The following is a 13,820-nucleotide window of genomic DNA, read 5'->3' on the forward strand; positions in this document are numbered from 1 at the left end:
GTCCATTGATATGGCTGACACTCACTCACACTTAATTTATCCTCCTCATTGTATATGAACTAATGTATCTACATATATAAATAGATGAAGTTCGTGACCATCATATATTTCATACTGTCCTGATGGTGACTTTTAATGTTTCCCACATTTATGGTATCTTCGGTTATTATTCTCAAATATGGTAGCATTATTTATCAGATTAATATAGGGTTTGTGGTCGGTGGCGTATATACATGAACATAGAGGAGGCTGGAGTTGTGGAAGTCAAACATACTTGCCACTACCATAGAGTGAGGTGCCATAGGGCAGGTACTTGAAGGCCACCGCCACCCAATACCGACTCATGCCCAAGCCTTCTTTCTTCTCGTCCTCTTCCTCTGCCCAATACGGAACTCCCGCCATCGCCGCCTGCAAGTGGCACACCTTGCATGTCTATTGCCCTACATTATATTGCAGAAAGCACTCTCATCGATCAAGGGGCTGGAATGCTAAAACATGAAAAGATCATCTTAAAAAGGCATGTCTCCTAGAATTCGAACAGATAAAATATATCCACCTGTAGCAACCTATAAGCTAAGGCATCATATTTACACATCCAAAATTGTAATGTGGGCCAAAACAATGAACATATACTTGACAAATAACAGAAAATGGTTGAGAGCTGAAAACCTTTAGTTTCACATCTTCTTCTCCACTGTTGCCTCTTATATTATCCCATGAGATGCTCCATGCAATCATCTCCTTGCACCTGCAAGGTATAAGAAGTTATAAGACAACTAATATCAAGTTATCTTATGGTCATGACACTTGTAGCTGCCAGCTATCTACAGGAGATGCCAATGAACATAATATATAAATGGGGCCAAAAATACTGGAAGCAACTTGAAAATAATGAGGAATGTTGAAACCGTGCCACCTTGTAAAACATAGTGTGTCTAGTCAATGCTTCTATATTTAACTAGAACAATATCAACTAACGCAAAGCAAGAGTTGGTCAATCTCTGGTAAGATGCACTCTTGCATGAGTAACTGCACTACTCATGCTTGCCTAGCTTTTTTTGTCTGTACACTAGCTGAAAACGGGTGACAAAGTTAAGCAAATGGCACGAACATCAATCCTGTATGGTTGAAAACTACATAGCAGCAAATCTGGCTTACTACTGAGTCTAGCAATGAAAAATCATAGCAAACCTCTGTACATGCACCAGATCTAAATCCTAACAATAGCCGGGGCGTAAAATGGGCGAGGGAGTGGGGGAGGAGCTCACCCTCGAAGAGGTACTTGCATATCTCTGGCGGTTCTTCTTAGAGATGATCTACGAAGGGAGTCAAGGGAGGTTAGATTAGGCACTTTTAGGACCAGAGCTGCGAGCGCCGAGACCGGAGCCGAGGAAGACTCGACCGGAGGAGTCAATTCTTCGAATACACAACCATAATACTTCAACAATAATACCCAAATATTCCGAACATGCCGAATTCTTCAAATACCCAACAATAATATTGTAATCATTCAAAATCTCCAACAGATCGGACTGTGATAGACACTACATGTTGTCTAAAGGAAATTAGCACTAACAATATTTATTTATTTTTGCGGTTGTGCGCTCATTTGACCATGGAATGGCAGCTCCTATGCATTTGTTACAGCTGAGTGAGTCAGAACAAACAGACATCAGATCCAGTGTAGAAAATCACCAAGACCAAAATCCCCAATCGTTCGCCCACATGGCCCTGTATGCACTAAGGATTAGCAGCTCGCAATGAACATAAATCACGACTAACAACTTGCATGTGAAGGATTTTTGCCCTGGCAGGCGTCCGGGGCAGCACCCAGGGTTGAGGGGATGGAGGATTGGTTCTGGGGTTGAGGGTTTATTTAGGAAGCGGACGGGCAAGCGTACCTGGATGACGTAGCCATCGTCGGAGACCTAGATGAGCTTGAGGCTGTCGTCCTTGATGGTGACGGAGATGGTGGAGGAGTCGGCATCGATGGTGTTCTCGACGAGATCCTGCACCGCTGACGAGGTCCGATGGATCACCTTCCCCGCGGCGATGCGGTTCACCACTGACTCCTCCAGTCACCGGATGTGCGGCGACTCCCCGCCCCCACCCCCGCCGCGCGGCACCGCGTCATCGACCTCCATGCCCGCCACGCCGCGTCTAGGGACCGGGCGGAGGAGGTGGGGAATGGGGAGGCGGAGACGGCGGAGGTTCCATCGATTTTGGTATTCGGGCCGAGGGGAGGATCGGCCGCCATATGTCGTGGGTAGGTCGTGGGGGAGAGAGAGATGGGGATCGCCAAGAGAGATGGGGTCGTGGGATTTCTGTCTTTCACTTTTTTCTCTTTTCTTTTTCACTTTGGGTAGCCAGCCTATCACATGCGAGGCCACGGATCCCTCCCCAGAAACAGATCCTGGCCATCCAGTCCTCCTACATCCAACGCTCAACACCCTCCCGTCATCCAACACACCTCTATCACTTTTTCTATTTTTCTTTTTTCAATCGTCAGCACTTAATGACCAATTTGTGCAATAGTATGATGACCTAATGGACGCAAAAGGTCATAACGTTATGGGATTTGGACTCTCTTAGACTTGTCATGACTAATTTCGGAATTTTGGTCATGGGTCAATGACCAATTAAACCACCATCATTTTGGGGGTCATAATTGAGCATTTTTCTTGTAGTGTATTGAACTTGTGCTTCTTGATCTCCATCAGCAAAGCACCGGCATGATGTCCATTGTCACCAGTGCGACATCATGAGCTCCATCATCATGATCTCCATCATCATGCCGCCATCGAGGTTGTCGCATTATCTATGCTATTACTACTAAAGTTACAACCTAGCGATGTAGTAAAAGCATCTACAAGCACAAACGTTAGTTTAAAGACAACCCTATGGATCTTGCCGGTTCCCATAGAATCGACGTGCAAGTCGATATTTAACTATTACAACATGATCATCTCATACATCCAATATATCATATCATGTCTTTGGCCATATCACATCACATGCATACCCTGCAAAAACAAGTTAGACGTCCTCTAATTTCTTGTTGCATGTTTTACATGGTTGCTGTGGGTATCTAGTATGATCCCATCTTACTTACGCAAAGTGTCACACCCTGATTTTCACCACAAGTATTTTATGTTGCAAAAATCAGAGCATGTTAAAACTTTTTCAAATAATGTTGTGAGTGCAATGTAAGCCCTTGCATGAGTGAATGCTTGCTTGTTTGATGACTCAAACCCATGAAAAACTTATTATTTTCCTCTATTAAAAAAACCCTTTTTCCTTTATATCAAGATCACCTTCATCATGTTGGGATACACTACTAGCTCATGAAGCCAAGTGGCACTTCCAACCAAAGTTGGTGATCTGATCCAAATATTATTTTCATTCATTAAAAACATTAATTGGTAATTTAAAATATTATTTTCCTATTTTATATTTATGTCTGTTTCTAAGGCCAGGAATGATATTCCCACAAGGAAAATTGCTTTCCGGCCTTAGAAAATTCTGAGTAAATTCATGGAAGCTCAGAAGGACATATATTTTCCATATATAAGATTTTCAAACCTATTTTATATTAATATTATTTGAGTAAAACCCTGAAAACAATTCCTTTCTGTTTTAGCTTTTTGAGATGTTTCCAAAGGAAATGATCTCAATAAATTCCCATAAAATTACAGGAGCCCTTCCAAGCCATATTAGGTGCTCACATAAAATCTCACCTTGATCCAAGGTGGGGAAGTGCACCTAATCAGCCCAAAACCCTCTCTGTCCAGAGAATAGTTGGAACAACTCTACATTGCAAAGTTTCTCCAATGGAGCTGAAACTTTGCACAGGTGTTTGACACCCCAAATGAGGACTCCACACCAAAGGTGGGATTCGTGAGACTCTGTTTGGCCACACTTCCTTTGTAAAGGACACTACTGGTCATTTTGAGGCATTTTCAAGTTTACAAAGCTAAACTTGTTCAATGGAGCTCAAATTTGGTGAAACCCCATGTTTTTACCACAAGACCAAACCTGTTAAGTTTCAGTTCCAGTGGTGGAGTGGAAGCACCCCAAATCAATGTCGAACACCTACTGACAAGAAGGTAAAAACCCTCCTAGCGACTGTTCTACCCAATGTGAAAGCCCCAAACTTGGTGAGTTAGAGCCCCAGAACACCCTGAGCACCCAGGCAACCAGCCCCTCCCCAACTCCAAGCACAAGTGACAAGATCTTCAATTTGAGCCGCAGGCCAGTACTGACAACACTAGTGTTTCTTGCCTCCTTTGACCAGCTCGTGCTCCCACTAACACACAACAGCTAGGCACACTCCCAGCAACACTCAGGACATGGAGGACACGTCCTAAGTGCCCCAGAGCGCGCCAGCATGCCGTGGCATGCCAAAACTACGCTCTGGGCGTGCTACAGAGAGCCTCCAGCAAGGGGACGTTGCCCCGGCCCGTGCCAACCTCCCCAGTAATGTCCAAACGCTCCCGCGACAACCATTCAGCGCAAAGCTAACACCAGGGACCCCCTCCCCTCGCGCAAGAGCTCAGGCGACGCGTGCCCTCATGCTCCCGACGCGGCTAAGCATGCACGGTCGCTGCGGCTCGACCCCACTCGCTTTCCCTCTGTAGACGATGCACCAGGAGCTCCTAAACCACGTCCCGAACCCGTGGTTTCACGGCCAACACCTCACTGTGCACGCACGCGTACCACGGTGAGTCACCGGCGCGCCCAAGTCGGCTCACCGTCGTTGGCCTATAAATAGGTCCCCCCAGCACCCCAGCACCCCCCAGGCAGCTTCAGCACAACCACTAGACTCCCCCTAGCCGCCCAATCGAGCTCGTAGAGCCCCGGTGCTCGATATCGACCGAGGCCCCTCCGCCTCGGAGCTCCGGTCGATCTCCGGCTACACGCCGGCTCCTACGCTGCCCGACCTCCCATTGCACTCCCCTTGACGCCAGGACCATTTCCCCCAACTTCCGCGAGCGAATCCGTGCCCCTAGCCATTAGCTCGACGCCAACCCGAAACCCTTCCGCCACGGTCACCTCGTCGCCGGCGACACAGACCACCTCAGGTGACGTCCCGACCACGAGCAGGTAGGCGGAGGAACGAGGGACCCATTCCCGCTCCTAGATTGGCCTGAGGACAATGGTAGCCTCGCCGGCGTCCGTCTCCACCTCTCTGGCTAGAGGTAGGAGAAGGACCCCACAGGTGGAGCCCACCTGTCGGTGTCCTGGGGCAGCCAGCGCGCAGCCGCTGACAATGACCCCAGGGGCCCGCATGTCAGGTTTGAACCTGGCCCGCGCGCGCCTGGTGGCCGGTCTGCTGGCCGGTCCGGCTGGGTCTCCCCCCGTGGCCTTTTCCTTTTATTTTTAACCTGCAACTTAAATGATTTTTATAAAAATATTTAGCCAGTAGAAAAATATGATTCTTCCACCAACAATTTTCTAAAAATGTATAGTAATTGATTCTGTAGTGTTTGACACTTATCAAATACAGAAACTGTTTTGGTATAATAAAATGATATAAAAAGCATTTGTTTGCTCCTGTTTTAAATAAATATGCTTAGCTAATAAAAACTATAGGAAACATTTTCCAAAATAATAAACTGAATTTATTCAAGATTTGCAACATTTTTAAAAGCACCTTGTGATCTGTTTTGGTGTGAGCTATTATTTATTTATTCCTTTTTTGACGGTAGAGTTACCGAGTGATGGAGGATCCGGAGCGGAAGACCTCGAAGACCCCGGATACCTAGCTGACCAAGGCAAGCAGCCCTTTGACCATGACTTGAGCACAAACATTGTTCCATGCTAGTATAGTTGGTATTCTCCCGTTGCATGTGATCACGATGCCGGTTTATCATTGTGGTGATGGCATCGGAGGCTTCTTCAAAGCCCCTGCATGGTAGTGATGTTATTCATATGACTCCTCGGAGCACAAGCATGATGAGCTTGACCCTACCATCTATGAGGATCATGCTACTGTCATGTTGGCTAGTAAAGTTATAGGTTCATTGCACTGAGCTTGATCCTTGAGGGTCATGTTAATACCATGTTGACAAGTGAAGTCAAAGCATTTTATCATGAGCATGATGATGAGTTAAATAAAGAGTTTATGAAAACCCCGTCGGGTGCCACTAATGCCCGAGGGTGATGATGAGTTGGTGATCACTTTTGCTGAAGTGATGCACCGATGTTTTGTGTGAGTATGGTTTCGGAAATGGGATTAGATTTATGATGTGTCGACCGTCCCAACCTTACTAGTACGACCATGTTACCCCTTTATGGGACGGGGCTTTGTTGATTACTCTAGTCGGTACTAGCAAAGAGCGACATTACTAGTGGCGGGAGTGATCGGTGTCACTCTCGTGATGGGGTCGTGCCAGGTAGGACGACTATGCCATTATTATGAGTTCCAGGCACATTGTTGGTCCCTGCATGGTTGATACAGTCCAGAGTCGGTGCTCGTAAGACGTACAACATGTGGGCTGGGTACCAATTGAGGAGACCTCTTTGTCTAGTATCGTTAGGTGAAAGATGATGATCGGGTACTTACCTCGGGTATTGGTGATATACCGCGAGTCGTGGATGACACGGAAGTTTCCCGTTTCTCATGGGTCTAGCGTACTACCTCTGCAGAGTGTCAAACAATTCAAATAGCCGTGTCCACGGTCAAGGACAGGTGGGTGGCGCTGCTTAAACTACGTCCAACGTTTCCGCATAAACCAAGAGTGTGTGTGTGGTGTTAAAAAGGTGTTGTTATGCGAGTAATAATATGACCAAGTTCGATGACTTGGCATATAGGGTAAACCCGGATGGTTTAGCCCTCATAAAGACATTGAGGTTATGACAAGTCCGATGACTTGGCATATAGGGTGAACCCGGATGGTTCAACCCTTAGCAGATATGTTGATATCTGTAACCTGTTCTTCAAGAGTAGTTCTTTAACTTGTTGCATATACTTGATCATTCCACCAAATTGCATTCCACCAAAGATACATGTTACTGTTATTCTTCACTATAAATGTTCATATCATGGGCTGTTTGCGAGTACATTCAAAGTACTCATTGGCTTGCCACTGGTTATTTTATTGACCAGACATGGAAGGACTGGAGTTTGGTGACGAGTACGCCGTCGGAGACGAACCTGCGATCTAGGACGCTTCCAAGTCAGAATGCCTGTCGGTGTAGGCTTGATGGCATGGGCACCGCTTAGCCCTTACGAGTTTCCGCTACTCGATGTATCTGTTTAATTTGGCTTTAGACCTCGCTCTTGAACCCGTCCTTCTGGTCGTTTGATGTAATAATTTCGGTACTTGGATGTAAGACTCTATTATTCAGTATCTGTGTTCAGTGAACATTGATCCTTGGGGTCACTGTGCACGGCGAACTCGACTTGCTAGTCGGGGTCCCCACACAAAGCCACAATGGTGATATGTGTATAGCTATTTAACCTTCTCCAAGTACCGCCTCGGTCAAATCCAATTAAACTAAAGTTGAAGAAACAAACACCCGCCAGTCATCTTTATGCAACAAGTTGCATGTCAATCGATGAAACTAGTCTCTCGTAAGCGTACGAGTAAGGTTGGTCTGGGCCGCTTCAGTCCAACAATACCACCGAACCAAGAAAAGACTAAGGAGGGCAACAAATCGAACGTCAACACCCACAAACTCTTTTGTGTTCTACTCGAGATATCATCTACACATCAACCTAGCTCTGATACCACTGTTCGGGAACGTCGCATGGGAAACATAAAATTTCCTACGCACACGGAATACCTATCCATGGTGATGATCATCTACGAGAGGGGAGAGTGAATCTACATACCCTTGTAGATCGCTAAGCCAAAGCATATATAATGCGGTTGATGTAGTGGAACACCTTCGCGATTGAAATCCCAGCCTGTCCCGCGATCTTATCTCGATCCATCCCACGATCCCATCACGATCCACCTCGATCTAGTGCCGAACGGACGACACCTCCGCATTCAGCACACGTACAGCTCAATGACGACCCCGCCTTCTCGATCCAGCAAGAGAGACGAGGAAGTAGATGAGTTCCCCAATAGCGTAACGGCGCACCGGTGATGGTGGTGATCTATTCATGCAAGGCTTCGCCTAAGCACCGCAAAAAGCCGATCTAGAGGAAGAACTACAAACTAGAGGAGAGGGTAGCACGTGGCAGAAATTATGTGTCAAAAACCCTCAAACCACTAGTATATATAGGAGGAGGGAGGAGGCAGTCTTTCCCACCAAGGGAAACCCCTTGGCGTCAGCCGACCAAAGGAGGGAGGAGTCCGCCTCCAATCCTACTTGGATTAGGACTCCTTCGCAAATTGTCCACCTCTTTTGGATTTTCCACCTTTTTCCACATTGGCTTACTTTGGTTGACTAGACAGCCCACTAAGAGCTATTGCGCCACCATCAAGTCCACGTGGCGCTCTTGGGGAGTGGTGGGCTTACCTGGTGGACCCCAAGTACCCATTCCTCACTCCTGGTACACTACCGGCAATGCCCGAAATCCTTCCCGAATCCAAATACGAACTTCCTATATATCAATCTTCATTTCTGGACCATTCCGGAAACCCTCGTGACGTCTGGGATCTCATTTGGAATCTGGGCAAAACTTTGGTCACCAGCACCTATAACTCAACCATACCGAAACATCACCGAACCTTAAGTGTGCAGACCATGCGGGTTCGAGAACTATGCAGACATGACCTGAGAAACTCCCCGGTCAATATCCAATAGTGGGACATGGATGTCCATATTGGATCCTACATATCCTACGAAGATCTTATCTTCTGAACCTCTATGCCAAGGATTCATATAATCTCGTATACCATTCCCTTTGTCCTTCGATATGTTACTTACCCGAGATTTGATCATCGGTATCTCTATAGCTATTTCAATCTCGTTACCGACAAGTCTCTTTACCCGTTTTGTAATACAAGATCATGTGACTAACTCTTTATTCACATTGCTTGCAAGGCTTATTGTGATGTTGTATTACCGAGTGGGCCCCGAGACACCTCTCCGTCACATGGAGTAACAAAGCCCAGTCTTGATCCATGCCAACCCAACAGACACCTTTGAAGATACCTGTAGAGCACCTTTATAGTCACCCAGTTACGTTGCGACGTTTGATACACACATGGTATTCCTCTGGTCTCCTGGATTGGCATGATCTCATGGTCATAGGAAAAGATACACTGACATGCAGAAAATACTAGCAATAAACTGACACGATCATACGCTACGTTCATGGTCAGGGTCTCGTCCATCACATCATTATCCTAATGATGTGATCTCATTATCAAGTGACAACACTTGTCTATGGCCAGGAAACCTTGACTATCTTTTATCAACGAGCTAGTCAACTAGAGGCTCACTTGGGACAGAGAATTGTCTATGTATCCACACATGTATTTGAGTTTCCAATCAATACAATTCTAGCATGGATAATAAACGATTATGATGAATAAGGAAATATAATAATAACTAATTTATTATTACCTCTAGGGAATATTCCCAACAATTTCCATCAACTATATATTGGTATATAGATTCTAAAGAATTACGTAATCAGAAGTCTACAATTGTCGACATACATTTCTCAACTAGATTGCAAAACCTTTCATATGATTGAGGTCCAAAGACCTTGGCCATGGCAAAGTTTGAACAACACTCGGAATGAACTCAAGCAAAGGGTATAATCTAGCTAGAAATGATCTTGCTCAGTAATGGAAAGGTATTCATAAGCAATACCTACACCAATTTTCTTCCGGAAGTCGAATTGAGAATAATCTGGTGGTGAAACAAAGAGCAAGTATTGTCGCACAAGGGTTCACGCAGATACCCAACTATTCTCTAGTTGTGGAATATCTTTCTGATAACTTATATCATTGGCAGTACAAAATCATCTATCTCTTCAGTTGATAGATGTAGTGATCACATATAAATGTGGATCACTAGATTCAGACATATATGATTGATTCCCGATGGAATCTCACTTCTCAATCGAAATGCAAAATGCAACATACATTATGTAAAAATCAGTAAGTCACCATACGACTTATTGTTGTCGGTACATATGGTACAACCGACGTAGTGAGTTCCTTATGCATAATGATTACTCCTACAATGACGATTATCCATGTTTGTGTGTCTACAATGATGACACATTTAATCATCTAAATGTCAAAGTTTAAAATGAAGGACTTGGGTAAATCTAAATACCGCTGGTTATTACAACTTGAGCACCTTAATTCATACATTATGTTATATTGTGTTGTCTATATCCAAAATATATCGGATAAATTCACAGTGGACAAATATTACCCATCCATAGCTCTCATGGTAGTTCATTCTCTAGATGTAGAGAAAGATCTATTTAGGCCAAGAGACGATGGAAATGAGATCTTGGGACTCAACGTTCCATAATGCCATTGGATCCACAAAACACAATTGGTTGTGACTCAAGAATATCTATCCGTATCTCCAAAGGCATCAAACATATTGTCCTGGTTTTTCAAGTTTCAGAGAAATCTGAACAATAATACCATTGGATACATTGATCAGATCCCTGCTATGTCAGATCATAGACAAGTTTAGTGTTCCTACTAGGTGTAGTAGACCTCCCATGAAGAGTCTTCAAACAGACCTCGTGGCTACATCCACCAACCATTATCTAGATGATAATTTTTCTTGTGTTTCCCGGATGCAAATAGGTTACACAAATAAGCAACATCGCTATATGCATATCTTGCAAATCAAATCATGTGACCGATTTCTCACGAAGTCTCTATCAACTTTTACATTCCATAAATATGTTATTGGAATTGGTACGTGACGGCTTTGAAATTTGGAAGAAACAGGGCAAGTATCTTCCTGAATTATTCATGTTCTGTGCATCATATTATACTCTTTTTTCCTTCATGATTTTGCCATAGAGGTTATCATAAAGGTTTTTAATGAGGTAATATCAACATGAGATCATATGTCCTACTTTTTGTATTCCCCGGGGATTTTAGGGAAGTATGTACGATGTATTTATTGTACTCTAAACTCTATGAGTCTCCTTGTATTGAGTTAAAAGAGACGATAACCATTATATGTTGCATCATTTTCTCGTTATTTTCCCTGTGGCTTTACATAAGTTTTAGCAACATATCAAACACATATATCCTTATTTTCCCATAGGGTTTTGCAGGTGTTTTCAAGATGATAAGGCTTACACTAAAAGCATGGATTAGGGGGAGTGTTAGGATTTAATTAATCCTACTGATCCCTACTTTTCCTAATCGGGGTGGTTGCCTCATGTCCCTTTGGACGCACCCCTTCGGGGGCTATATTTATGTGTAATCCATCATCAATGAGAACAATGATTCATTTTACATCTTTTGTCCTGTCTCTCGTTTCCTACTCTAAACAATTTCGGTTCTATCAGGTTGGGTTGCGTGTTGGCTATAAATAGCCCATCCCCTTCACCACAAGTTGGTGGCTGCTCATAGTTTGATACGTCTGTTGTCGTTTTGGAGCAACCCACCTCGAAGGCACTGACAGAAAACGATCCTGCGAGGATAAACCCAAACAAGTAGTGCCAGTGTGTTTGAGCATCACTGAAGTTGTTCTGTTTTGAGTGAACTGAAGACGTATTACACTTGAAGACTGTGATATTTCAGACGGTTAGGCATCTGGGTCTAGAGCATCCAAGACTCATTGTGGATTCTCGGGTGACCAAATTTTTACGGATTTCAGAAGTCTCCCCTGAAGACTTACTTGAGTGATTGGACGTGGTCTAAGTGACCTCGTCTCAAGGGGAACAAGGTGAATACGAGGTCTTCGGAGATATTTCTCAGCCTCCCCAACCATACGTACAGTTTTCACAACAACTAGAACTCATCCAACAAATCTTGTGTCTTTATCAAGTTAACGTTTATATCTTTCACTCTTTTACCTAACTGTGTGAACACATACCACGAAAGACATTCATATCTGTCGTTTATCATCATATTGTCTGAATTTATCTATGATTTATCTTAGTGTGTACGATGACTATGCTTAACATCTTAGATCCTTGACTGTTATCTCTACTTGATCCTATTTCGCTTCTGCATACTTTTAATACATTCAGTCTTTCCAAGCACTTCATAGAAATTGCCTATTTTCAACCCCCCTCTAGTCGATAACTAGCAATTTCATTTGAAAACCCACCCTCAACCATAGGACTGAACACCTTGTTGGGGAAGGATCTGAAGTTCCTTTATTCCATTTTTTGAAAATCCTCATATATTAATTTGATGAAACAACATTCTTACAATCCTTCATTATTCCAATGACTTGAGCGAGGTGAGCCACCTTCTCCTTCTTGCTGAATCCGCACCAAATGTGTGAGATTTGCACTATTACATCTTTTGTCCTTTCAAATTTCAATGTTGTTCTTTCTGAATAGGTACCAGTATTAATCAAATCATTGTTCCCCTGATTGAGGAGCGAGCCACTCAGGGAAAACAAATTTTCAAAATTTCGGACGAATTATTCAAAATGATTGTTTTCGCTGAGCACTAGAAAACATAATCTCATTCGAAAATTTAAAAAGAATTAAAAAATCCATTTTGTAAACCCTCTAATTAAGAGGAAAAAAGTAAATCATATGATACATATTTCTTATGCCCTCCAAACAAATTGTCAGGTATAGGCATGCACTCTTATACCGTTAGCAGCATAATAGAGATACAAGAAACAATTTGTTGGTTGGTGAAAATAACCAAATAGGAAGGAGTTGCGGCACTAAGAAAACCTGGAACACTTGAAGCTTACAGTTATATAATATAATATTCTTTTGCGTCGAGAAAGTTCACTCACATCATAAGATTCTGAGAATTCATTTGGCTTACTATACATCAGCCACAAGTTACGCCATCAGAGACGAGACCAATTGAGCTGAGAGAGAAACATTTTTTTCTAAGCTACTCATATTAGAGAGGAATCATCCTCTCGTACATACATATTACGATCATTCCCCTACAGCCCAGCCCATGTCATGTTATTCAAACACATAGAATACTAACAGGTAATTTCTGATCCTTTTATAGTTCGATGGGATTATGCATGCATAACCCAGGTCCTGTTGTTTTGTAACACATGCATGCATGCATGGTACCATCGAACAATCACTACTTATATTCAAATGGTTTTCAACAGAAAATTATTGGCGGTCCTCCATGATGCATTGCTATGTCAGAACTAGATCAATAGAAATTTATTGTGTATGACCCAGTTTATGCATTCCTCATAACAATTACGTGTACCATCGAAAATAAAACTTTCTAGCCAATCAGTTAGCACCCATATGTGTTTGGGTAAAAATAAGGGGTAATGGGTACCGCGCACACAGATCGACATGCATGTCACTTACAACGTGTGGTTGTCCATGTATCTCTCATGGCCACACTTTCTTCTCCTAGGAATGCTATTTAACGGGACAATGGCTAGCACAGCATCCATAAACGATCATCTCCTCATCAACAACCTCCTTCTAAACCCGTCATACCCTGAGGAAGTAATCTCAAGGTCCAAAATGGCGGTGAATACTAGGAACACAATTGGTGTCGTTCTCCTCCTGGTCGTGATGGTAGCGGCGGTATCAACACCAGTGGCAACTGCCGAAGAGTTCTGTTGGGACAAATGTATCAAGCGCTGCAAGGGAGAACTAGAGGTTTGCAGCCCAAAGTGCATTCATTTTTGCAACTATCAATCTGGAGCCATAGGATATGTTAAGTGGGCTGCCGATAAACTGAAGGAGGCCG

At 43.6% G+C, this 13,820-nt stretch overlaps 1 protein-coding gene across 3 annotated transcripts; it reads right to left on the minus strand.

Annotated features, from left to right (window-relative positions):
• Positions 1 to 249: 249 nt before the first annotated feature.
• LOC123397975 lies at positions 250 to 1,924 on the minus strand. 3 transcript variants are annotated; one of them, XM_045092483.1, is made up of 4 exons: positions 1,902 to 1,924; positions 1,269 to 1,316; positions 670 to 748; positions 250 to 408 (listed from the first exon to the last, which is right to left on the minus strand). In XM_045092483.1, exons 1-4 carry the CDS (start codon positions 1,916 to 1,918, stop codon positions 265 to 267), a joined length of 288 nt encoding a protein of 95 aa, XP_044948418.1. In that variant the 5' UTR covers positions 1,919 to 1,924; the 3' UTR covers positions 250 to 264. The 3 variants fall into 3 exon arrangements, with proteins under 3 accessions (XP_044948418.1, XP_044948419.1, XP_044948420.1); XM_045092484.1 differs by lacking the exon at positions 1,902 to 1,924 and adding an exon at positions 1,696 to 1,737; XM_045092485.1 differs by lacking the exon at positions 1,269 to 1,316.
• Between the last annotated feature and the right edge of the window lie 11,896 nt (positions 1,925 to 13,820).

This window comes from Hordeum vulgare, chromosome 5H, assembly GCF_904849725.1.
Source record: "Hordeum vulgare subsp. vulgare chromosome 5H, MorexV3_pseudomolecules_assembly, whole genome shotgun sequence".
Taxonomy (NCBI): Eukaryota; Viridiplantae; Streptophyta; class Magnoliopsida; order Poales; family Poaceae; genus Hordeum; species Hordeum vulgare.

Coding starts and splice junctions, on each gene's coding strand:
- LOC123397975 (XM_045092483.1), bottom strand. Junction 749..1,268: donor ATGCAAGTACCTCTTCGAGG/GTGAGCTCCTCC, acceptor TATACCTTGCAG/GTGCAAGGAGATGATTGCAT. Junction 409..669: donor AAGAAGATGTGAAACTAAAG/GTTTTCAGCTCT, acceptor TGCCACTTGCAG/GCGGCGATGGCGGGAGTTCC.